Raw genomic sequence first — 24,928 nt, 5'->3', positions numbered from 1 at the left:
CTCCAGCCCCACCAGCTGTGCCCTGCTCAGCCACCTCTGTGGCCTTGCCAGAGCTATTTGCTACCTCCTGGATGGTTCATGAGAAATCAGATCCAGCCTTTCCCTGGCTTAGTTAAGAATTTAAGGATGATACAGATGAACATCTACATCAAGAAAAGCACCTTGTCGGGGCCCGGCACGGTGGCGCAGTGGTTAAGGTCCTCGCCTTGCACGCCAGGGATCCCATATGGGTGCCGGTTCTAATCCCGGCAGCCCCGCTTCCCTTCCAGCCTGTGGCCTGGGAAGGCAGTCGAGGACGGCCCAAAGCTTTGGGACCCTGTGCCCACGTGGGATACCCGGAAGAGGCTCCTGGCTTCAGACTGGCATAGCATCGGTCGTTGCGGTCATTGGACGGAAGATCTTTCTCTCTGTCTCTCCTCTCTGTATATCCGCCTTTCCAATAAAAAAAATAATAAAATAAATAAAATAAAAATAAATCTTAAAAAAAGAAAGAAAGAAAGACAAGCACCTTGTCATTGATATCCAGAGATGCAAAGAGTACGTGCCTGCTCAGTGTTCTATGACTTTTGGACAGGATTTAGAAGTAGCCAATTTAACTGAAAACTAAAGTTTTATTTTTTAAGATTTATTTATTTTTATTGGAAAAGCAGATTTACAAAGAGAGACATATCTGTCATCTGCTGGTTCACAAATGGCCACAATGGCCAGAGCCGAGCTGATATGAAACTAGGAGCCAGAGCAAACTTCCAGGTCTGCCAAGAGGGTGCAGGGTCCCAAAGCTTTGGGCTGTCCTCTGCTGCTTCCCCAAGCCCCAAGAAAGGAGCAAAAAGGAAAGTGGAGCACCTAGGACACAAACTAGCCCCCATGTGAGATCCCAGTGCTTGCAGGCCAAGGTTTAGCCAATAGAGCCATTGCAACAAGTCCAAGTTTTGTTTTTTTTTAAATAGATTTATGTGGGTACTAATTTAAAGAAAGACAGGGATACAAGCATCCAGAGATATATTCCATCCACAGTATCACTCGTCAGGTAACTGCAACATCCAAGACTGGGTCAAACTGAAGCCAGGAGCCAGGAACTCCATCCAGGTTTCCCATAGGGCTGGCAGGAATGTAAGCATTTATATCATCATCCACGCCTTCCCAGACATTTAAGCAGCAAGTTAGATCAGATGCAGAATAGCTGGGACTTGAACTGACCCGCCAGTATAGAATGCAGGCATCCTACTGCACCACAGCATCCTCTTAGTTTGTTTTAAATCGTGACATGTGATGGTGCAATTTGAATAAGTGTGAATTTCTGGGGCTGGCATCATGGTGTAGCAGCTTAAGCCTTCACCTGGGGTGCCAGCGTACAAGGTGAGCCTCAATTCAAGTCCCAGCTACTTTACTTCTGATCCAGCTCCCTCTAATGTGCCTGGGAAAGCAGCAAAAGATGACCCGAGTTCTTGGTTCCCTGTACCAAGTGGGAGATCTAGAAGAAGCCCCAGACTCACAGCTTCAGACCAGTCTACTGCAGCTGTTACGGCCATCTACGGAGTGAACCAGTGGATGGAAGAGCTCTCTCTTTGGTGTATCCTTGTTCTGTAATTTTTTCAAATAAAAATAAGTTAATTTATTAATCCTCCAGCTCATGAGTTAATGTTTCCTAAACAGGAAGGAACACACCCCACCTACACACCTGTGGTGTTTAGGAAGTGAGCCTTCTGGGAGTTCTTTAGCTTATTGGGAAAAGGAGCCTTTGAAAGGTAGTTCTCACAAGGGGGTTGGTTAAAAATGCTGAATTGGGCCTAGCCTCTCTCTCTACTTCCTGCTCTGCCATGTGAACACTTCTCTTCTTACACTCTGCCATCAACATCCTCTGACCTTACCAGACCCAGACTGACCCATTGACACCATTCGAATCTTGGGTATAGACCTCTGAAACTGTGAGCCAGATAAATCTCTTTGCTTCATGAGTGACTTCTTTTAGGTAGTTTGGTATAGTGAGGAAGAGCTGGCTAACACATGGCTTTCATGCTACCACTGTTGGAAAGCACAGCTTAGGATGTTCAGGCATCGACTGGAGAGTTTTGATGATTCTGTCGCTCTAGGAAGAGTGGACTTGTGCAGAAAGATGTTTCTTTTTTCATTACACTGAGAGGGGTTTCCTGATATCACTGAGAAAGGAAAGCAAAGAGAAGTCAGGGCCGAATTTGGATATCGGAGGTGGGAAGATGCCTTTTGAAGGATGCTTAAGAGCCAGAGAGTGGAACTAGAGAAGATGAACAGACAAATGGCCTTTGAAGAATTTATTGTACCTTGCCCTCACCTGTCCCCTCCAATGTGAGAATGTCCCCCACCCCTTGTTGGCTGAGCCTCATTTGCATCCTTCCCAGCTCCAGAGGCCCCTACCCATCTCACCTCCTGGTTCAGAGCACTCTTGCCTTTGACTTCTGGCTCAGGCCCCATCAGGTCCCATCAGCTGTCAGGTCATCTGTACCTAATCAGGAAGAGCTGGGACCCAAGGGATGATAATCCCGGCTTTTCATTTCAATAAAGTTTGTGCAGAAGCTCTATGTGGGGGTTGCTGTTGGGGCGAGGAGAGTGTGGTCAGAGTTAAGGTAGGGAGCATCATATTAGCAGAATACTTAAAGGGTGCCTTGCCACCCAAGGCTGAACGAGTGATTTAGTTTCATCACCTCCACTCCTGCGTGGAGCTCTAGGCCCTGAGGAGGGTGCAAAAACATTTGAGTCACCAGGCAGGCAGGTCCGAATTGCGCAGCAGGCATTTATCTATGTAGACTGTTAGTTATTTAATAACTACCCCATAGATTCTCCTTCAAGTTGCTTTTCTCACCTAACAAAATGCCAAGGAAAATTGCTCTAATTTATTCTTTTTTAGTATAATCATAGTAAAATACATGTAATAGGTTTTCAATCCTCATTTTTATATAGCCATAGACACACACTATTGTGCAACCCATCTCTACATTCTTTTCCTCTGGCAAAACAAATTTCATAGTTAAACACTTCCCTGTTTTCCTTCCTCCCCAGCAACCATTATTTTCCCTTTTGTCTCTGGGACTGCTCCAGTACTTCATATAAGAGGGGTCCTACAATGTCTTTTTGAGACCTTTTGTTTTTAATAGTTGAATGGCATTGTCTTATGTAGATGTACATATATCATTCAACCATTACTAGTCTTTTTGCCACTAAAAATAGAATTGTAAAATATTTTGGAGGGAGAGGGTCCAGCACAATGGCTCTATTGGCTAATCCTCCCCCTTCAAATGCCAAGATCACATATGGGTGCCAGTTTGTGTCACAGCTACTACACTTCCCTTCCAGCTCTCTGCTAATGGCCTAGGCAAGCAGCGGTGGATGGCCCAAAGCCTTGGACCCCTGCCCTCATGTAGGTGATCTGGAAGAGTTTCCTGGCTTCAGATCAGCTCAGCTCCAGCCATTGCAGCCATTTGGGGAATAAACCAGCAGATGCCAGATCTTTCTGTCTCTCCTTATCTCTGTAAATCTGCCTTTCCAATAAGAATAAATAAATCTTTTTTGAAGAAGAAGAAGAAGAAGGAGAGGGAGCTGGTGTTTTGTAGTACTGAGCTGCCACCTGCAATGCCAAAAATTCCATATAGGCACCTGTTTTAGTCCAAGCTGCCCTATCTCTGATCCAGCTCCCTGCTTGTGGCTTGGGAAAGCAGTCAAGGACGGTCCAAAGCCTTGGGACCTCGCACCCGTGTGGGAGACCCAGAAAAACTCCTGGCTCCGGACCAGCGAGTACCAGCTGTTGCGGTCACTTGGGGAGTGAATCATTGGACAGAAGATTTCCTCTCTGTCTCTCCTCCTCTTGTATGTCTGCCTTTCCAATAAAAATAAATAAACCTTAAAAAAAAAAGCACCTGACTGTTGCAGTCATTTGGGGGAATAAACTAGTAAATAGAAGATCTCTTTCTCTTTTTTCCTCTCTGTAACTCTTTAATACAAATAAAGGCTTGAAAACTTTTTTTTAAAGATTTATTTATTTTATTGGGTGGATGAGAAGTGGAGCTGCCGTAATTAGAACCAGCACCCATGTGGGATCCTGGCATGTTCAAGGCAAGGACCTTAACCATTATGCTACCATGCCGGGCCCTTGAAAACATTTTTGTATGCATATCCTCATATACTACAGTTTGATTTTTTGTGTAATATAATTCCCAGGAGCTACATTGATCATAGATGAATATTCTTAGTTTTCACATATTTTGCCAGATCACCTTCTCAAGTCAACAGTGTGCATATCCACCCGTCATAATGAAGAGCACTGTTCTTCCTGCATTCCATCAGTCCTAGGAATGGTCACTTTTGAAAGGTAGAATTAAGGAGAGACAGCAAGAGAACTTCATCCTCCGATTCACTCCCTAAGTAGCCAAAATGGTTAGGGTTTGGACAGGGTTTGCCCAAGCCAAAGTCAGGAGTCTGGGACTTGGTCTGTGTCTTCCACATCAGTGGCAGGGGCCAAAGTACTAAGGCCGTCTCCTGCTTCCCAGGGTGCACTAGCCAGCAGCTGGATCAGAAGCAAAACAGTGGGACTTGAACTGGCACCAGTATGAAATGCTTGCCTTACAAACGGAACCAATCCACTGTGCCACACACTGGCCCCTGATCATTCTTTTTAACTTTTCCTAGTCTAATAAATGAAAAGTAATATAGCCGTATTTGAAAAATTGCATTTTTGTTACTAGTGGAGTTGGGCATCTTTCCATAGGTTACTAGTGATTGGTTATTCTCTTCTATATTTGCCTATTAAAAAAATATTTATTTGAAAAGCAGAGGGACCCTTAGAAGCAGAAAGACAGATATCCTGTATTCTCAGATGCCCACAGCAGCCAAGATACGCAAGGTCAAGGCCAGCAGGCTGGACAGATTTCCCAAATCCTCGAGCCAAGAACTGGAGCTACTGCTTGCTGCTTCGCAGGGTGCCCACTCCATGCTCATTCTTCCAATAGGCTATTTTTCTGTTTTATAGATGTGTAAGATCTCATTATGCATTATAGATAAACTATTGAAATTTTATCAAATCACTTATTTGTCTTTTGACTTTGGTACCTTTTATCTTTCTAAAATGTAAACATGTCCATATTTTCCTCTGCAGCTTCTGACTTTCTATTTAGCTTAGAAAAATATTTTCAATTTCTAGATTGTGTAGTTTCACTTTCCTCATGAAACTGTTTTAAAAGTTACTTTTAAATTTTTCATCTATTTGAAATTTGGTTTTAGTAATTTATGAAGTAGAATGATTACCCTGTTTTTCCAGTGAGCCATCAGGCCAACTGTGCCTATACAAATTATTAAGCTATGATCTGAACCCACTGGTTTGGAACCCCATTTTTATTGTACATTAATCAATGTTTTCTATTTCAGTCCTGTAGATCTGTTCATCGTGTCCTTTATTTTGTAGGATTTGACCACAGCTATTTTTTTTTTTAATCGAGAGGCACAGAGTCAGAGAAAGTGAGAGGAAGAGTGCTCCCATTCACCAGTTCACTCCCCGCATTCCCAGGGCAGTGGAGGCCAAGACAGGCTGAAGCTGGCTTCCAGGAACGCAATCCAGATGTCCCACTCGGATGGCAGAGACCCAACCACCGGACCCATTACTGCTGGCTCCCAGGGTCCACATGAACAGGACTGCAGTAGAAATGGAGCCAGGGCTCAGATCTGGGTACTCTGATAATGGGCAGTGGGTATCCCAGACAGCATGCATCAGCTGAGCCAAATACCTACCTGTGATCACAATGATTTTATATTTTCCCAAGCCTTCTCTTACCTCGTGTTTCATTATTCATTATTGCTGTTAGAAAAGTTCTTCCAATTGCCAGAGCCTATCAAGATCAACAATATTTTCAAAACAAACAAGAGAAGGCTGAGAAGTAGGGGCAATGGCCTGTCCAACATCTACCCTTGTGATGTGTGGGTGTCAAGCTAGGCCAAGGCCAGACAACATTAGGTGAGCACTTACCACGCATTCTGCATTTTCTTGCTAGAAACAGCCAGATTGGAGGACAGAACTTTTGGCCCTGCAGTGACTAATGTTTCAAAGTTCTTATTTCTCATTCGGGACCTCCCAAATCCTCCATGCAATATGCAGCTTTGCAATTGTGAGCTTGACCCCTCCCTGCCAACCCTGCCTCTGCTTTGCCAACTGCTCCCTGATGGATTCAGCCAACAGGAGCCACTAGAGGGAAGCTGTAGGCCACAAAGGAAGGTTGGACATTCTTCCTGTGAGTGTTCCCTGCAAGCAGCACCTCAACCACACTTGACTCAGTAGCAGCAGCTGGCTCATGCTATGCAGCAGTTGAACCCAGGTGGTAATGTTTCCAAAATTTACAGCTTTAGCATCTGCCCATTGCTTACAGCCTGCCTGAGGGACCCCGGCACTAGCTGCCTTGGGACCTCTCCTTGGAGACCTGGGACACCTTCTTTCCCAAAACCTCTGTCCAGGAGTGAGGGCTGTCCCCACAGTTGTGACCTCTGTAATAGCTCAACGTTCTCTTGTTACCCTCTCCTCAATTAAGCAGAACTTTATACAAAAGTAATATCATCCACAAGTTCATGGGAAATGCATATGCTAGCTCCACATGTGGTAGCTACCTGCCAGCTTAAGTGTAGGCTGGCTGGTGAGGTCAATTGGGCTGAGCTAGGCTGTAATGCCCATTGGTGTGTACAAAAGCTGAATGGGATGCAAGACAGACCAGACCAGCCTGCTGCACATACTGGCATGTGCAGGAGCCAAGATAGGGACAGCCCTGGTGGGGAATTGGGGGTTGCTCCAGTTCGGCTACAGTTTCCACTGGTGTGCATAGGGCCAAGCATGTGGTGGGCAGGGTTGGGCTGGGCTGTAGCATCTATTTGTGTATGAGATGGGGCTGGGGACCGAATTGACCAGACAACTGCAACCTGTGTGTGTGTGTATAGGCTTATGTGGGTGACAGACTGAGCTCGACCCTGGACAGTCTGGCACATACAAGATTCAGGTCTGGGGTCACTTCAGGCGAAGTTTGGAGACCCCCACCCCAACTGGACCACTGGGCTCAAAGCTCTGGCCACAGGAAAAATAACAGGATCTGTGGTATAACCTTGGAATATGTGTATCAGAACTTGGCCTCCCCCATTGCCAGAGCAATGGATGCCATGTCCAGATGCGCATGGGGTATGTGACAACTCATTGAGCCCTGCAGAGAACATCTAGTACCATAGTGTACAGGATGGAGGGCAGAACAAATTGGACAACTCTCCCAGCCAAACTTTGACAGCAGGTGTCTGGGCAAATGGACACTCTAAGGTGGACTATGTCAGCCAATGGACATCGGAAGGATTTCCTCAACCTTGGAGCAACAAAATCACCAGCATCTCGGAACTATTGAGACCACTTAAGCAGTACCCTCGGAACATGCTCCACATCAGGGACCCTGGGATGACATCGAGTGGCCATCCCACATCCCTGGGTACTGATGCAGTTACGCTTCTGGGAGCAGCCCTCTCCGCTTCTCTCCCTCCTTCCCCCAGAAGGAAGAAGAGAAGAAGAGAAATTGGAAACAGTTGTGTCATCCACTTTCCCCTATTCCTCAACTGTTCCCACCATCAGTGGTCAACATGATCATGCATCCTTCTCAACTATGTAAACATCATCAAAAATAAAAACAATTTTTTAAATCTAACCAGGTATTTAAAAAAATTTTATACCCAAAGAATCATCTTTTAATTTTATTTTTCAACCAGCTTTTTCAAGTGTGGTCATCATGATCAAGTTTTCTTAAGTTCTTTTTAACTGGCTGCTGTATCTCCTGTCTCCTAATGGGCCCCAGTTGACACAGGTCATGAGGAATGGAGGTTTTCTGGAGGCGAAGGGCTGCTCCTCCTGGCCACCAGCCCTGCAAAGAACTCCCCTTCCTCCTCCATTCCCAGAATTATTTGGCCGTTGGTCACCAAGGAGACGGCTAACAATTTCCAGTTGCCAGCCTCCCTCTGGAGCTCCACAGAGACAGTCTGGAAACTCCCGGCTCCTTCCTGCACCCCAGCCAGGGAACTTGGAGAATTTGGCCAGGTGGAGGCGAGGCTGTGGAAGAGGGGAGTGGAAGCTAAGCCAGCCTGAAGACAGACAGTAAAGATTTCCCTGAGCATTGGCTTCTCCTACAGGCCTCAAGTAACTGGCCCAGTGTCAGAGGCTAAGGGCCAGCTTGGCTGGGCTCCTCTTCTCTGTCCACTTACCCTCAGATCCAGCCAAGACCCCAGCCAGCACCTCAATCACAGAAAACTGTCCCTACACCATCACTCCAGGCCTCGTAGGAGCCTCATCATATGCCTGGGAGCCCAAGGCCCAGGAGGCCTGGTTCAAAGAAGGAACCTCAGGCATACTGAGATTTTCACTCATAGAAAGCAGTAGCCAGACCCAGCGGTGTGGCCTAGTGGCTAAAATCCTCACCTTGAACGCGCCGGGATCCCATATGGATGCTGGTTCTAATCCTGGCAGCTCCACTTTCCCATTAGCTCCCTGCTTGTGGCCTGGGAAAGCAGTTGAGGACGGCCCAAAACCTTGGGATCCTTTACCCGTGTAGGAGAACTGGAAGAAGTTCCTGGCTCCTGGCTTCGGATCAGCACAGCTCCAGCCATTGCGCTCACTTGGGGAGTGAATCATCACACGGAAGATATTCCTCTCTATCTCTCCTCCTGTATATATATCTGACTTTGTAATAAAAATAAATAAATCCTTAAAAAAAAAAAAAAAGAAAGCAGCAGCCAACACACTCAGACCTAGTACCCTGACCACAATATTTAAAGTGACAGCAGTGTGTAGTGGATTTCAGTTTTACTCCACAAACCTGGGTGTGCAAAATCATGACCTTTCATTAAAATTAAATAGTCGACTCTGTTTCTGAGGCCTCTACCCTTGCAAGATACTGCCAGAATTGTGGTTTTAAAGTGTCGTCTCCCAAATTCATGTATGAACAATGTGACAGTAAGAGGTGGGACCTTGAAGAGGTGACAGCCATGAAGGCTTCTCCCTCATAAATGGGATTTGATGTCCTCATGAAATGGCCTGACGGAGGCAGTTTATTCCCTCTTTGTCTTTCCATGTTCCATCCTGTAAAGAGACAGCCTCCAGGTTCTGTCTCAGAAGCAGAGACCAGACCTAAAGTTGGGGGCTGAAGCCTGGCAGGGCTTGATCTAGCTTCTCTCCATATGAGAAGGACTTCAAGGAAGAGGCATAGATGAAGATTAGTAAAAAGCAAGATGTATTTCGCTACAAAGCAATAATACATATTCAGAAGGAATGTGAGTAAACTTGGGAGAGAGAACTGCACTCAACAAAGATTGGGGCCTTCTTTTTATACAGTCTGGGTTTGTAAGGGGTGGTGTCTGGTCAGGGCTTAATTTAATATTAAAAAGAGATGGAGTTCGGGGCAAGGGTTGAGTGCTGCCCTTTTCCATGCCCTTTCTTGGAAATCTCGGAAGTTCCATGGTGTCAGAGTGCATCATGGGAGCGGGAGTGTTGGCCTTGAGGATGTGATTATAATGACATTATAATGAATTAAAGGTCATTGTGGGGATACAGCATGCAGCTGCACTGGATAGTTCCAGCTGGTGCTGGATCCCAGTTAGCAAAACCATGGAATTTGTGATTTCTACTACATAGTGGACAGGGTAGTGCTTTGGGCGGTGCACAGACAGGCCTGTCTTTCAGGCTCACCACAGCAGCCAGGCCAGCCAGCCGCTTCAGTCATGCCATGAACAACACAGGGCTGGAGCAGAGTGGTGTTGTCACGGGTCATCTCCCTTTGCCAATGCTGCCTCCATTCCTACCTCGAAGTCATCCTGGACTTCCCAGCATCTACAACCCTGGGAAACTAATGTCTGTTCTCCATGAGATATCTATCTCAACTTTGGAAGCTCTGCAGAGCAAGAGGCCTCTGAGCCCTGGCCCATCCCCGCCGCTGACCTGATTGTCCACAAGGCCCACCCTCTTCCTTTCCTGGGGACTTACTCCTCAACTCAGAGGATCTCTTCCTGCCCACTCTAATTGCTCCCCAAAAGACATCCTTTCTTCTCACCCCTTCTCCCCAGTACTTTTCAGTGAATTTTAGTTATCACGAAATTAGGAAAACACTAATTGTGACGTGGGGCAGGTACTGCTTCTGCCCTGGAAAAATGCCCATGGTGATATAGGATGCGAGACCCGGCTAAAGCAGTTCTAGCTCTGTGCTTGCTCAAGTGTTTTACGGTAACTTAAAGACAACATTGCTAGCATCTATGAATATCTTAGTATCCATCTAAATAACAGAAACATTATCTTGCACAATCACAAAATTATGATGCACAATAAAACTTAAAATAATTGTGTAATATTGTTTGATAAATAATTAGCCTCATTTAATAGAGGCTTGCTTAATGTCCCAAAGGGCAACAGAGCCAGGAGCTGAACCCTGGTGTGATTTCTGATTTACCTTTCCCGTACCATCTGCCCAATGACTTGTATTTTCTTACTCACACACCCAGCTGCTACCTCCACCATGAGCAGTCAGGGAACACAGGCCCAGGAAATAGCGTGTTTTACCCAAGGCACCGCAGGAAGGGCTGGCTGCGAAGGGGAATGGGAGGGCAGCTGGGAGATTAGTCTCCAGATATAGCTGGCGCTAGAATCCAGGCGCCCTTCCCTGCACCCCCACAGCTGCTTCAGCTCCAGTGTCACGTCCCGGGCCTTTGTCTTCATCCCTTCTTTCCTCTCTGGATCTGTTGCTGCCCCTCTCCTGGGCTTCCCATCCAGGGCCTTCTTCATTTCCTGTCTAGTCTCCAAGGTACAGTTTACAGTGTGACTAAGGGGTGACCACTGCCAGTCCGCTCTCTCTCTTGCCTTCTCCCTTTGTATCCCAGGCAGAAGTGTAGCAGGGAGCTGTGGAACCTCTGACTCGTGGCCTTGGTAATCTCCTTCTGGGGTCTCCAAGGGCCCAGGCCTGGCCTCCAGCAAGGCACACAGGCAAAGGCCATTTATTTGCGAGAGTATCTGCTTCCTCTATTCTAGTCCAGCGGTTCCTACCCTTCCACAGCCTGCTTCCCTGACATCCTGGGCCTTCAGGATCACAATTCAAAAGCAGTTACAACGAGCTGGAGGCTGCAGTGAAACCCACAGCATGAAGGAGGAGCTGCAAATTGGCTCAAAAAGGCAAAGATGTGAGTAAAGACAAGAGGTCAAGTTTACCCCTTCTATCTGGCTGTTCTTTCCAGCTGGGTGGAGGGCACTTGTTCCAGCCAGAGCACTACCTGTTCGAGAGACATGGAGTGGCTCAGGGAGTCACCTCTTCCAGCTTTCCTTAGGGATCTAGGATAAAGGCCAAGAAAGCTCTACAGCAGGCACATCCCAATAGGTAATAAATATTAACTAGATAAAACTCTGAGAGTAACTGGAAAACACTCTACATATTGCTATGCAAAACAAAGGAGCTTGGCAGATCTCTGGTCAGCCTGAAGGAGCCACAGGCCCAGTGGATGGAAACACACTGGAGGACAAGCAACGGCGCAGATGACAATAGGCATAGCAGAGAAATCAGGAGGCTCAGAGAAAGGAGAAAGGGTTGTGTCAGTAACCATGTTTTGTCATGGAATTGGTGGAAAACCTAATTCTTGCCAGGCCTGAGGGTTGTTGGAGAAATGGTTACTGTTATTATTGCTGTTGTGAAGCCCTTGCTCTTTCTAATATTGAATGTCTCTCATCTGAAGAAGAGGCTGTAGTGATTTTGTAAAGCTTCAGTAAAATTCAGAAGAGCCAAGTTCAGTTCTACCTAAAGAGAAAGAATTTTAACAACTGCTGATTGAATGGATTTTTTAAAAAAAGACTTAATTATTTTTATTGGAAAGGCAGATGTACAGAGAGGAGGAGAGATAGAGAGGAAGATCTTCCCTCCGATGATTCACTCCCCAAGTGGCCGCAATGGCCAGTGCTGCGCCAATCTGAAGCCAGGAGCCAGGAACTTCTTTCCAGGTCTCGCATGCGGGTGCAGGGTCCCAAGGTTTTGGGCCGTCCTCAACTGCTTTCCCAGGCCACAAGCAGGGAGCTGGTGGGAAAGTGGAGCTGCTGGGATTAGAACTGGCGCCCACATGGGATCCCAGCACGTTCAAGGCGAGGACTTTAACCACTATGCTATCGTGCCGGGCCCTGAATGGATTTTTTGTGGAAAATGCTTGTGAGTCTGACCACATCCCATTTACCCAATAACTTGGAGAAATAGTTACTATGCTTTTTAAAAATTTTTTCATCAGTTGAAACGCAGAGTAAGAGAGAGAATCTTCCTGGCTGAATTAGGAGGGAATGGGGACTCAAGATTCTGAGGAGGGGATAAGGAGGAGTCTTAGCCAGGGCTTTGAGGAAAGTGGAACAAAGTCTGCCTGCAGAGCCACTGTGCTGGAACAGGTGACAGGCCAAGGGCCAGCAGGTGCCACTCCAGCCCTGGAGCCCTCCTGATATGCAGCTCTGTTACTCCTGTCCTGGCTGAGCCCCGATGAACCTGACACCAGACATCAGATCCCCCTTCTCATTGGGGTCCAGTTCACTCTCCCCTTCCCTAACCCTGCCACCAAAGGACGGAAAAATCTGACCCCATCTTAGGCTGTCACTCACAGTCAGCTAGAGCAGTGGGACATGCTGAGGGAAGAGGGGATTGGGGAAGTGAGTACCAAGGAGCTCTGGGCAGCAGGAAAACTGGGCTTCATCCCACTCCAGGGTCCAGATAAACACATCTAGGAGACTGCAGTGTGACAACTACCTGCTGGACACTGTATACATGTGTGTGCATGAATTGTACCAAACACATATATATGTAAATTACATCAAAAATTTATAAAGGGCATACAGAAATAAATGCATTTATTGACTTACCCAAGTCAAGAAATAGAATATGGCCATCACCCAGAAATGCTGACACACATTTTGCTATTTCGTATTCCCCTCCTCTGTATCACTAAGTGTTACATCATTCACTGACCTGTGAAGGACGCAAAGCTCAGAAGTTCTGGAATTTTCCAAAGTTTCACAATTCATCAATCTCCCTAGGTGTACCTGGATCCACAGTGGCCTTAGTTATTCTGTCTGCTTCTTCCCACAAATGTAAGCTCAACACAAGGAGAGGGCAAAGGACACTTGAAGGTGTGGCTAGATGCCAGATGTGTGTGTTCAGCACTCCTCTGTTGAGGAGAATGTTGGGGAAGTAGCTGGCCTGATCAGGTTAGAGGCCTATGTCCAGGGGCTTTCTAATTTACAAGATCACTCAAATGACTGCAGGGAGCTCACCATCCACTCCCCTAGGCCTGTCCTAGGTAGTCCTGCCCCTCCTAATTGTACATTATGGATAGAGTGAATCATCTGGTAAATAATTCACCAGTACATGGGGCAGTGAGGGTAACAGGAGAGCAGGGGTAGAGGTATCACAAGGGCTGAGGTTGGCAACCTGAGCTAGACCCCCACCACACCCCCAAGGCCGGGGAGAGGGGGCCTGAGAGACAGGCAGGTGCCTCAGGTGGGCAGCTGTCAGAGAGATGGAGCCATGCTGGGCCAGAGGACCTGGCACAGATCGTCCAGCCTCCCGTGGCTGGTGCACCTCTGCCTTCTTCTTCTAGGGGCCTCAGGTGAGTGAGACTCAGAATTCCCAGCAGGTAGCCCGTTCTCACCCCAGGGCTTCTTTCCCTCCCCTCCTTGGAGAATCTTCCTAAAGCACCTGCATAGTGATTCAGTGGTGTCTATTCATGTCACTTACCCGCTGGACATGGACTAGCACACACTGAGAGTGGCAGCACTGCGCACTAAGAAGCACAGGAGTGACACAGTGAGACCTGAGCTTCGGCAAGTCCCCTGGTTTTGAGGGGCTGAGAGCAGTTGGGAGATTATCTCAATTTTCTACGTGAGAGGCTCTGGTGGCTTGGGCCACTCCCACACATGTAGGGTTGGAAAGAATGGGTTTAAGCAGTAGTTTCCTTCTTGAGTGGTGGAACACCTGAATTTTGCCTTTGATCTCTTCCTGCCAACCCCATGCCTGTTTACTCTCTCTGGAGCAGCTAGTAGTGCTTAAGAACAGCTCCGTTTGAAAGGTGGATAGGGCTCCAATCCCAGCTCTACCCATCCTGTCTGGTTTTAGGCTAAGGGACTTTATTTCTCAGTCTCATGAGAAGCTGTTAACTACTACACAGGATAGTTAGAATGAAGGCTAGGAGGTCATGCATGGGACTAGTCCAGGGCAAGGACCCTGGCAGGAAAGAGGCATCCAGGAAAGGAGTGTGAGTCACTGCTGTGTCTGGACTGTCTTTCCAGGGGTTTATTTGCATGCAGCTGGACTGAGTTCTAGCTTCATGGTGTGCAGCCCCACTCAGGCAATGCAGCAAAGGACAAGGGGATGTGGGGTCTGGGCTGAGGCTGAGCCCTAAGCAGCGGTCCCTACCTCTTCACTGAATGTTCCTTGGTGGTACATGGAGAGCAGGGCTGGGACACTGCACCTGTTCCTGTGACACTCCAAGCTGGCTGATGAATGAGGGAATGCTGGCTGGGTTGATGCAGCCTTCGGCCTCTTTCTCTTGCCATAACAAGCCTGAAACAGAGGGGATCTGACTGTAGAACCCTTACACAAAACCCTCCAGATCCCGAAGTGCCAGGGACTTTGTAGACCTTCGGGTTGAGCCACAGACTGACCCTGGGGCATTTGTCAAAAATACAGATTTGAAGCAGGTGTGTAGTCTCGTGGCTGACATGCTGGCTAATGTCCCCAGGTCCCATGTAGGAGTGCTTGGGTTCAATTCCCAGCTCTGCTTCTGGTTCCAGCTTCCTGCTAATACAGATTCTGAGGGGCAGTAGGTGATGATTCATGTTCCTGCCAGCAGGCCAGGTGCAGTAGTCTAACAGCTCCAGGATCCCATCCCATATGGGTGCTGGTTCTAATCCCAGCAGCCCTGCTTCCCATCCAGCTCCCTGCCTGGGAAAGCAATCGAGGACAGCCCAAAGCCTTGGGCCCCTGCACCCATGTGCTGACCTGGAAGAAGCTCCTGGCTTCCTGGCTTTGAATAGGCTCAGTTCCGGCTGTTGCAGCTGTTTGGGGAGTGAATCAGCAGATGGAAGATCTTCCTCTCTGTCTCTCCTTCACTCTGTATGTCTGACTTTGCAATAAAAATCATAAAATAAATCTTTAAAAAATTCCTGCCTCCTGGTAAACCTGGCTCTCACCTTGGCCTGATCCAGACCTGGCTGTTACAGACGTCCAAGGAGTGAATCTTTGTGAAAGTTTTCCTTCTTCCTCTCTCTTTCTTCTCTCTTTTTCTCTCTTTATCTCCCTCTGTGTTTGTGTGTGTGCTTTTCAAATAATATGTTTTTTTTGCAATTTTAAAAATGCAGATGCCCAGGCCCTGCTCCTTCTTCACCAGGGAGTTTTCCAAATGTTCTGATGCTCTCAGCTGCAGTGGGTCCTCAGCGCATACCAACAGGAAACTCCACAGGCTTCCTCAGACTCTGTCTCCTGCCCTGGACTCCAGCCCTGCCAGTCTACCTGCAACCCCCTAGCAAAGGCACAAGGGAAAAAACTAACAAAGCTCTGGAGGAACACCCAGAGCGGGTGGCCCAAACCTCCAGTGCTGTGCCTCTCTCCCCAGGTCACCCCGGGCTGAGTCCCAGAACCCCTGCAGAGGAGGTCACGTCCATCCAAGGAGTGCGGGGCGGCTCCGTGGAGCTGGCCTGTGGCTCCGGGCCTGCCCCGCTGATGGTCCTCTGGAGCTTCATCCCGTTGGGCTCCCCGGTCCCCCAGCCCGTGGCTGTCACAGACGGAGTGGTGACAAAGGTGGAGGCCACGGCCTCAGCCCTGGGGTCGGTGAGCCTGAGGAACAGTAGCCTGGTGCTGGAGGAGCTCCGGGAAGGAGCCCACGGCCACTTCCTGTGCCAGACCTTGCATTCAGCAGACAGCCAGCTCCGTGCCACCTATTCCTACCTGTCCCTGGCTGTGCTGGGTGAGACATGCAGCCAGGGTGGCATCCATGGGCTTTGTCTCTTTCTGTATGTGCTGAGTCCAGCTCCTAAAGAACCACCTCCTCCAGGGAGTGAGGAAACCTGGGATTGGGAGGAAAGGATGTTCAGGGCTAGGTGGGCAGACAGGTCCCTAGCCATTATCAAACCCAGGTTCTTTCCCTCTCTGACAGTGCCCGTATCCAAGCCTCGGGTGCAGTTCAGTGACCCATCCCCAGTGGAGGGGAGCTCGGTGGTGGCCACGTGCACAGTGCGGGAGGGCACACTGCCAGTGATCTTTGCCTGGCAGCATCAGGCACCTCAAAGCCCTGGGAAGGCCCTGGTGGAGGTCACGGAGCCTCTTCTCTGGCTGGACCCAGTCAACCGGACACACCTGGGCTGGTACATGTGCAGCGCCCACAACACTGTCAACAGGCTAAGCAGTACCAGCGCCTTTCTGGACGTCATCTGTGAGTGAACTGGGAGGCATCAGGATGGACACCTACTCACCCCTGCCAAACCCCCAGCCCTCCAAGCGACTCCAGTAGGCAACAACCTCAGGGTGCTATGCCCATTGGTGCCAAACATTAGTCTAACATCAGGCTTCTTAAATCCTTTTAAGGTCAAGGGCCTCTTTCTGAAGGAAAATGTGCATACATTCATATTCATGGTTTTACTCATGTTTTGGGGGCAATCCAGAAAGGCTTTCTTTGGATTTAGCCTGGAGACTCCAGTGATCTGCTGGATACCAATAGATAGAGAGGGGGAAATCCCACTGGGAAGAGGGGACAGCAATTTGGTTCCAAGACTGAAGAGCCAAAGCCAGAAATCAGAAGCCCTGGGGAAGGTTGGAGAAGAGGGTGGCCTGCAGTTTGCTGTCCAGTATGGTAAGCACTCCGATGTCTTAACTCACTTGAGACATGGCTAATTGAAGTTGGGGTAAGCGCACTTGTGTTTGAAGACTTAGTGTGAAATAAAGAACGTAATTAGCTCCTCAATAACATTAATGTTGCTTAGCTAGTGCAATAATAATATCCTGAATGCAGGTGCAATCACACAGCATCTATAGCAGTGCCCTGTTTTCTGCTGTTCCAAAACCCTCAGGGGATGCTTAAAACCATGGATCGCACTAAATTCCATTATTCTTTTTCCTATACATAATGACTATGATAGAGTTTACTTTATGAATTGGTGTAGTTAAAACTTAGAATGACTTTGAGGCCATTATTAGGTTAAATGAGGATTATCTGAACACAAACACTGAAGTACCACAACACCTGATAACAGACAGCTACTCAGTGACTCATGGGCAGGCAGTGTATTCAATATGGATACCCTGGACAACGCAATGATTCCCACCCCACACAGCGCAGAGGGGCTGCCATGGGATCTCCTCAGCCTGCTCAGAACAGCATGCAACTTCAGACCTATGGCCTGTTTCTGAGATTTCCCATTTATTGCTTTTGGACCTCAGTTGACTATTGGTAAAACTGAAATGGTACAAGTCTCCTTTACAACATATTGGTGGCTTGCTGCCTTCTTTTCTTCCTCTCTCCGGTCTCTTTTCCTCCCTCTCTCCCTTCTTTGCTTCCTTCTTTCCTCCTTTCTTCTTTCCTTCCTTATGCTTTTTTTTTTTTGCCTCGTATTTAGCTACTAGGAATCTCATATATGGAACTTTCATATCCATCTTTTGGTAAATGCTTCCCTAAAGACCCTGGGGGAGAAAGGGCTAGAGTGTCCTGACTTTGCTCCACAGTGGTAGCTGGTGGAAATTGCAAACCAGCAAGAGTAGAGGAGGCAGCTGAGGGGGAGTTCTTGGCAGGAAGGCAGAGGGTAGACAGAGAGTGCAGTCCCCTCCTGCGGTCTGGGAGAGCTTCAAAGGGGGGACACTGAGTTTGAATGCAACTGTACAAATGAGGGAAGGTGGGGAGGTGTGACGGGCCTCCCTTGTCCTCCAGATGGTCCAGACAAGCCTGTGATTACTGTGGAAACCCTGGGACTCACTGACGAAGGATTTTGGGCTAGTGAGAGGGAGGAGGTGATCCTGAGCTGCCTGGCGGCATCCAACCCTCCTAGTCACTACGTGTGGCTCCGTGAGGATACTCAGGTCCACAGCGGGCCCACCTACATCATAGCCAGTGCCAGCCGCTCCCACACTGGCCTGTACACCTGCCTGGCCCACAACAGACATCTGGATATTCGCACCCAGACCACCATCCAGCTCACCGTCTACTGTGAGTGTGTGGGTGGGTCTGTGCTCTGGCAGACCCCAGCAGCCCATGAATGGTGGCATAGGGGTTAGGTGGGGTATCTGCAGCATCTGGTGGAGCTGCTGGGAGAGGGGTAGGGAAGGCAAGGAAAGAGGAAATCCTCGGATCCTATCAGCCCCTCCCACGGTATCATTCCCAAGTTCCCGAGAGTTGAACTGAGGCACAGAGAAGGGTGGAGGAAAGGCCAGGAGACTGGGTGACCAGGGGCCTTGGGTGGGTTCTGAGACTACTCAAGGACTCTTAACACTTACTCTTTAACTGGGAGCTCAGTTGTTTTCTTTCCAGCTCCTGACACTCAGTGCTCCCATCCACCCCCTAACTTGCCCTTCCTTTGCTGCACTCTGAAAGCTCTAGGCTCTCACGTTGGTAGGTACTGGATGGGGAACCTTCCCAACCCTTCTCACCCACTTTCCCACCCAGATCCCCCCGAGGGGCAGCCCTCCTGTGCTGTGCTCCCATCCCTCAGGGCTGTGACTTTGCCCTGCACCTGGCCTGGCGGGTTTCCACCCGCCCAGCTGCAGTGGGAAGGGCCACAGGGCAGCGGTCCGGCTGCCCCCAGCCATGTCACCTGGAGTCATACAGCCACCCAGCTCTCCAATGGCAGCGTCTTCACCTGTACCGGCCAGCACCCAGCCCTGGCACTGCCCACCCTCTGCAGGATCACGCTCTGTGAGTGTACACACACACTAGCCAGAGTGTGGCTGAAGGTCAGGGGACAGTCAGAGGGGTTGGGGTATGGGGTGGAGTGGTAGACCTCAAACTCTAAGATACATTGGGAAACAAAGAGGAGGGTGGCATCCAGCTCTTGGCGCTTTCCTCCCAGCTTCTCCATCCACAGGCTAAACTTCATCCTGTTCAGTTTGGGCTTGGAACCCTGGCACAACTCCCTGTCTCCTAATTTCCGTGGTCAGGGGGATCCAACAACCACACACTCTGTTTCTACACTTGATCTTAGCCAAAAGACCGAGAAGCGATGCACACTCTGTTTCTATTGCTCATCTGCATGTCAATCTGAAATATGCCTTCACCATTCTCTCTGCTGTCTTCCCAGCAAATTCCCATCAATCAGTCAGGACAGAGTTTAAATCCTTACAGCAACATGCTCTTCTTTGGAGAATCTTTTTCTCTACATTCTAGAACACATCAAATTATACAGCAATTGTTTAATTTGTGTGCCTCCATGTCTCAGGCACATGTGACAGAGGAGAGAGTGAGCCAAGAAACCAATGAGTGAAGGAGTAGGGTAGGTGGGCCTGCCCAGCCATGCCTCCTCCCCTAAGGCTGTGCTGAGCCGCCAGTCCTTTCTAGGGGAACCTTTCTGGAACCCTACCTGCTGGACCACGGCCTTGCTGGAAGACCAGTTCATCATGCTGAGCTGCAAGTGGCCTGGAGGTGAGCCCCCTGCCATGCTGGGCTGGCTTGACGGAGAACAACCTCTGGGCAGCAACGGCTCCTCGCTGGCCATCCACCTCCTGCAGGCCCAGGACGATCTAGCTGGCAGAGAATTCACCTGTCGGGGCACCCACCCACTAAGGAGCCCAGACCCACAGTGCCAGCTTCAGCTGGGTGAGTAGGGGTTGACTGCTCAAGGCTAGGGCTGGGGAAGCTGAGGCAGCCCTGTGGGGCTAGGCTGAGGGGCTCTGGGGGATGGCAGGGCTGGAATGAAAGGCGAGACTCCCTTAGCCTCCCTGGGATTCAAGTTATTAAGATCAATAAACTAGGTGGGGTCGGTCAGTCTGGGTCAGTGTTGTGCAATAAAAATCCACTGCAGGCCAACAGTTGAGAGAAACTGGTGACACATTCTAATTCAATATACCCAGTATGTTATTTCAACATATAAAAATTTAGTTATTCACAAGACACTCAACGTTTTGTTTGTATTTACCATACACATCTCCATGCAGACCTGTCACATTTCAAAGTGCATGTGCCTGCCTGCTGCGGTATTGAGTAGACTACTATTGGTCTAGATGATGTGGGATGCTGATTGGGTCTCTTATTTGCATTGATTTACATAAGAAAGGAGCCTGACTTTGGGCTTGGCTTGCACTAAAGCCTCAGGTGGCAAAAGATTTCTGTCTCCTATTTGTTTTTGGTCTGCTTCCTCTCTGTTTCTGAATTTGGTTTGTCAGTCTGTTTATTGAGAGCTGAAGGAAAAATACTGCAAAAACATACTGCAAAAAAAAATGTGAGAAAAGTGGAGGAGTCATTTCTTACAAAAACAGCTCTCACAAAATGCTTTATCCCTTGCTGTGCAAAGGCTTGGGATCGTCATGCTGTCATGACCATGAAGAGGTTTACGGCCTATTCCCTATTACTCGGTCTTAGGAACGGAAATTCCATGCTAGGAGATTCATTGACACCTAGGAGTCTGGCTTTAATAAGAGTCCATCTATAAAACCCGAGCACCTGCTGCAGGCCCAGCACTACGCCTGGAGCCTGTGGGAGGTTGGTGGACCATTAGTGGGGAGAAGGCCCATGCCTGATGCTGGGACTAGGGATGATTCTTGCAGGAATGAGTCAAGCAGAGCTCCTGCCTGCATGGTGGTGGGGGCAGGGAGGGTCGGCAAACTCTGGAGCAGACTGACAGGGAGCTTGGCCTGCAAGGAGCCTGAATGTGAGGACAAATTAACTCCACGGCCCCCGTCTCCTCTCCCCTCCATTTGCTGTGCCCTCCACTTTCCCTTAGTCTTCCCACTAACAGGAGACAGGGCTCTTGTTCCAGCCTCACCTGCTGTCTCTCCCCCTGCAGAAGCCCCACAGCTGGCAGTGGCTGAGTCCCGGGTGTCAGTGTTGGAGGGAGGAGAGGTCATACTGGAGTGTGTTCTTCAGCGGGGCATACCACCTGCCCAGCTCCTCTGGCTGGGACCCCAGAAACAACAGGTGGAACAGGGCACTTCTGGATTCGCACTGCATCCTGAGGGTGCCTGGCTGCGCCTCCACATCCAACACGCTGACCCAGCACGCCACAAGGGCACCTACCAGTGTGTGGCCCGCAACGCCGTGGGCAGCCAGCGTGAGAACGTGCAGCTGGAGGTCCTGAGTGAGTGGGGGCAGGAGGGCGGGGGAAGGTGTGTGTGTGGATGGAGTGTGGGGGCGGGGTGTGGCAGGAGGGCTGGGAGATCAATGAAGTTCTTCCCTGGCTGTGAATCTCCTGTCGGGAAAGAACCCTGCTCCAAATTGTGTAGCCTGCATTGCCCTGGACATGGTTGGACCTTGCAAAGTACGAAGCTGGCAGAGCTCTGTGAGACTGAGGCTGATGTGCTCCTGAATAAACTGTGCCGTTCAAACAATCTCTCCTTCCGTTTTTTTCCCCCTTTAAAAATTAACTTAGTTTTATTGGAAAGGCAGAAGTACAGAGAAAAGGAAGAAAGGAAGGACAGAAAGATCTTCCATTGGCTAGTTTATTCTCCAAGTGATTGCAACGGAACTAGGCCAAAGTCAGGAACTCCTTCTGGCTCTCCCACGTGGGTGCAGGGTCCCAAGGTTTTGGGCTGTCCTTGACTGCTTTCCCAGGCCACAAGGAGAGAGCTGAAAGAGAAGTGGAGCAGCCAGGACACAAACTGGCACCCACATGGAATTCCGGTGCCCACAAGGCAAGGATTTATGTGCTAGGCTACCACACAGGGCCCCCTCCTTCACTGTTACAGATGAGAAAACTGAGGGCAGCCAGAACCACCCAGGTTTGCAGTCAAGCACACCTGCTCACACCCATACTTTACCCCCGGGGTACAACATGCAAGGGTGGTTAGCGCATCTGCACAGTGTGTGTCCCCCACGTTCTTGCCTAGGATATCCAGCTCCTCCCAATGTTACCATCAGCCGCCTGACCTACGCACGCCACCGCAGAGAGGTGCAGCTGCAGTGGGCAGTGGAGGGGTCAGGGAACCTGACCGGCTTCCTGGTGCAGCGGAGGGCCAGTGTCCCAGACCCAGAAGCCGCTTCCTGGGAGACAGCAGCCAGTGACATCGAACCCCAGAGTCGGGGCCGGCGGCTGGGGGGCTTGGACCCAGGGGTCCTCTATGCCTTCCGCATCCTGGCTCTGAACCACCACACGGCTGGGCTTCCCTCTGCGGTAAAGACACCAGGTGCTGGTGCTGGTGCCAGGGAGGGCCTCGCCTTTCTCCAGCAAACTGGACCTCGGTTCCTCCTCACCTCCTTTCCTCCTCCTGCCCACTGAAGCCCCCAGTGTGATGCAGTGTTCTGGCTGTATCTACTTCTCCTTCCCTTCCTTCTCTGAGAGAGGTCTGGAGGTTCCAGGCCTAGGATCCTGCTCCTCCTGAGAATTCCTTAAGTGGGAACCCCACTGCAGTTTGCACCAGAAGCAATAGGGAAGGAAGAGGGACAGGTGCCAGCCCCACTCTGTGCCTCAGTCTCACCTCCTGGGTACAGGTGGGCTCCCAGTTGCTTGCCTATCCATCCTGGGAATTCCTTATGTTATGTGGCATTTTCCTTCAAGGAACCCCAACCTGTCCTGACATCTAACCTCAGCCCTTTTGCTTTAGAAGTAACAGATTTGGCTGGGCATGCAAACTATCCTGCAGGCAGAGCACCTCCCACCATCCTCAGGGGAGATCTAATCTCCAGACTGTGGGTCCCACACCTGGGTGGCAGGGAGGACTAGCTGAGCAGAGCATCACTTCCTTGGCACCTTGTGAGCCACTACTATCCAAGTTCATTGGTGGCTCTAACCCAGGCACTCCACACTGTCTCCTCCTAGCGGACCCCCCCTTCAATGCCTACCCTGCAGTGCTAGCCGCAGCAGGCACAGGAATAGTGGCGGCAACGGTGGCCTCTCTACTGCTGTTCCAGTATGCTGCCCGGCATCCGGAGACCTTCCCTCGTGAGTGGGACTCTGTAGGGTGGGGCTACTTAGCTCTGCAGGGTGGCCAGGCAGAGACCCATCCTGATTCCAGACTCTTCCTTAATCATGACTCCCTCTCCAGTACTGGTTTTTGCCCATTGGGACCCTGAGCTTCAACTTCAGGCAACCGGGGCCATTGCCCAAGGCTAAATAGGGAGTCCACTGAGAAAGCAGTGGTGGAGAATCGGGTGGTGACTCTCTTGGGATCTACATCAGGTTGATGGAATAATGACCGGCTCCCTTTTTCTTTCAACAGGCCTTGGCCAGTGGCTTGTTCCCACGTGAGTGTGGAATCGTTATTGTGGGGGTCAAGAATTTGCTTTCATGGGGAAGGAAGACTTGGGTGGTTCAGATAACTTCACTCTCATTTCACCCTCAGGGAGGCAAGACAGCACCGGAGGGGCCCACCAGGAAGCAGCGAGGCACAGGCAGGTGAACACATCTCCATCGCAGTGACGGGGCTGGGGTCTGTGCAGTGCTCAGTTTCTCTCGTCCTTGGAGAACATCCCCATGGCATCTCTCTCCCTGGCCCACACTGCAGGCACCGAAACAGCAGTCGCCACCCCAGGGCCAGACCCTGCGCAAGAATCCAGTGATGCTCCCATCAATGTCACCATCACAGTGACTGCAACACCATGAGAGGTCAAAGAGCAAGGTGCAGAGGGCAGAGATCTCTTCTGCCAGAAGTGGGTCTGCAAACCAAGATGGTTAAAACACTAACTACCCCTTTCTTCCCTGATAACCAGGTTTTACATCTGTGTCAGGCACAGCTGTCTCGCCCCCTAAGTGACTGGATTACAAGAGAATTCCCAGCCCAGATGGGAGGAGGGAGACACACACCTGGAGCAAAGGCTCTCCGGGAATGTGAGGGCAAGCAGAAGCGACAGGACTGGCAAGTGTCTCTGGTGCCGGGGGCGGATGACAGGCAGCTGTTTCCAGAAAACAAGTCTGTGGGTAGGGAGATCCCCAAATAAATCATGTCTCCCATTCTTGCTAGTACCAGACTCCATAAATTGCAGCTTGCATGGGTGGGTGGCAGGGGTCCAGGCTGTGTGCGTGGAAAGCAGGGATGTGTGGTGGACTACATCCTTTATTGAGCTGCAGTTTGGGAAGCTCATGGCTGCTGGAGATTGGGCCGGCAAGAACTAGAGCACAAGAATTACAGGTATCGTGTCCCACCTCCCAGCCCAGGGGAGCTGGCTGTGGAACACTGTGGCTGTTCCAAAGTCACACTCGGTAGCTGCCAGCATGACTCACTGGCTCCAAGAGTGTGCATGCATCTGCACTGCTGGGCGAAGCACAAACAAAGGCTTGTTCAACTGACTAGGAGTCAGGCCCTGGAACTGCCTCGGCAGGGCACTCATGAGGAGGAACAGCCAGAGGGCAGGGGGGATATCTGGCAGCAGCAAGGAAAGGGATGAAAACACCAAGGGAATGGAGGGGCCTCCTCCATTCTCACAGATTCAGGATTTCCTAGACTACAGGGTTCAGCGTCCCTCCAAGCTCTCAGGACTGGAGCCAAGGCACAGCTTAGTGAAACATGGGAAACCAAGCACAAAGGGACTACACGCCATACTAGAGACTATCTGTTGGCCTCTTAAGTCAAAGAAAGCTTCGACAAAGCCGCTCCATTTATGAAGACTGAATCACTCCCCTGGAGCGCCTGGATGATGCCCTTGGTTAATGGTAAACATAGATGACCTGTGACACAGACCTAGCCTCATTCTCCAACCCTCCCACCCACCTTCTCTTTTCCTTCCAAAGAAATGCTGAGGTACAGGTAGAGGCAATCTGGAGGCACTT

General features: G+C 49.8%; 1 protein-coding gene across 1 annotated transcript; it reads left to right on the top strand.

The window, feature by feature from the left end:
• Positions 1-13,559: 13,559 nt before the first annotated feature.
• VSIG10L2 (V-set and immunoglobulin domain containing 10 like 2) lies at positions 13,560-23,764 on the top strand. Its single transcript, XM_040992719.1, has 11 exons — positions 13,560-13,641; positions 15,646-15,996; positions 16,186-16,461; positions 17,950-18,225; positions 18,682-18,930; positions 19,570-19,827; positions 21,014-21,304; positions 22,053-22,349; positions 22,982-23,104; positions 23,382-23,406; positions 23,602-23,764. Exons 1-11 carry the CDS (start codon positions 13,560-13,562, stop codon positions 23,762-23,764), a joined length of 2,391 nt encoding a protein of 796 aa, XP_040848653.1.
• Positions 23,765-24,928: the final 1,164 nt, after the last annotated feature.

This window comes from Ochotona curzoniae, unplaced genomic scaffold (assembly GCF_017591425.1).
Source record: "Ochotona curzoniae isolate NIBS_2020 unplaced genomic scaffold, NIBS_Ocur_1.0 contig_832, whole genome shotgun sequence".
NCBI classification, from domain to species: Eukaryota; Metazoa; Chordata; class Mammalia; order Lagomorpha; family Ochotonidae; genus Ochotona; species Ochotona curzoniae.
Note: the sequence above shows the minus strand (reverse complement) of the source record. Positions and strands in the feature narration are given on the sequence as shown.

Bases quoted from the DNA above. Each gene is read 5' to 3' on its own strand.
- VSIG10L2 (XM_040992719.1), top strand. From the start codon at position 13,560: ATGCTGGGCCAGAGGACCTGGCACAGATCGTCCAGCCTCCCGTGGCTG. The intron at 13,642-15,645 runs GTGAGTGAGACT...CTCTCTCCCCAG, and splicing joins TCTTCTTCTAGGGGCCTCAG to GTCACCCCGGGCTGAGTCCC. The intron at 21,305-22,052 runs GTGAGTGGGGGC...GTTCTTGCCTAG, and splicing joins CGTGCAGCTGGAGGTCCTGA to GATATCCAGCTCCTCCCAAT.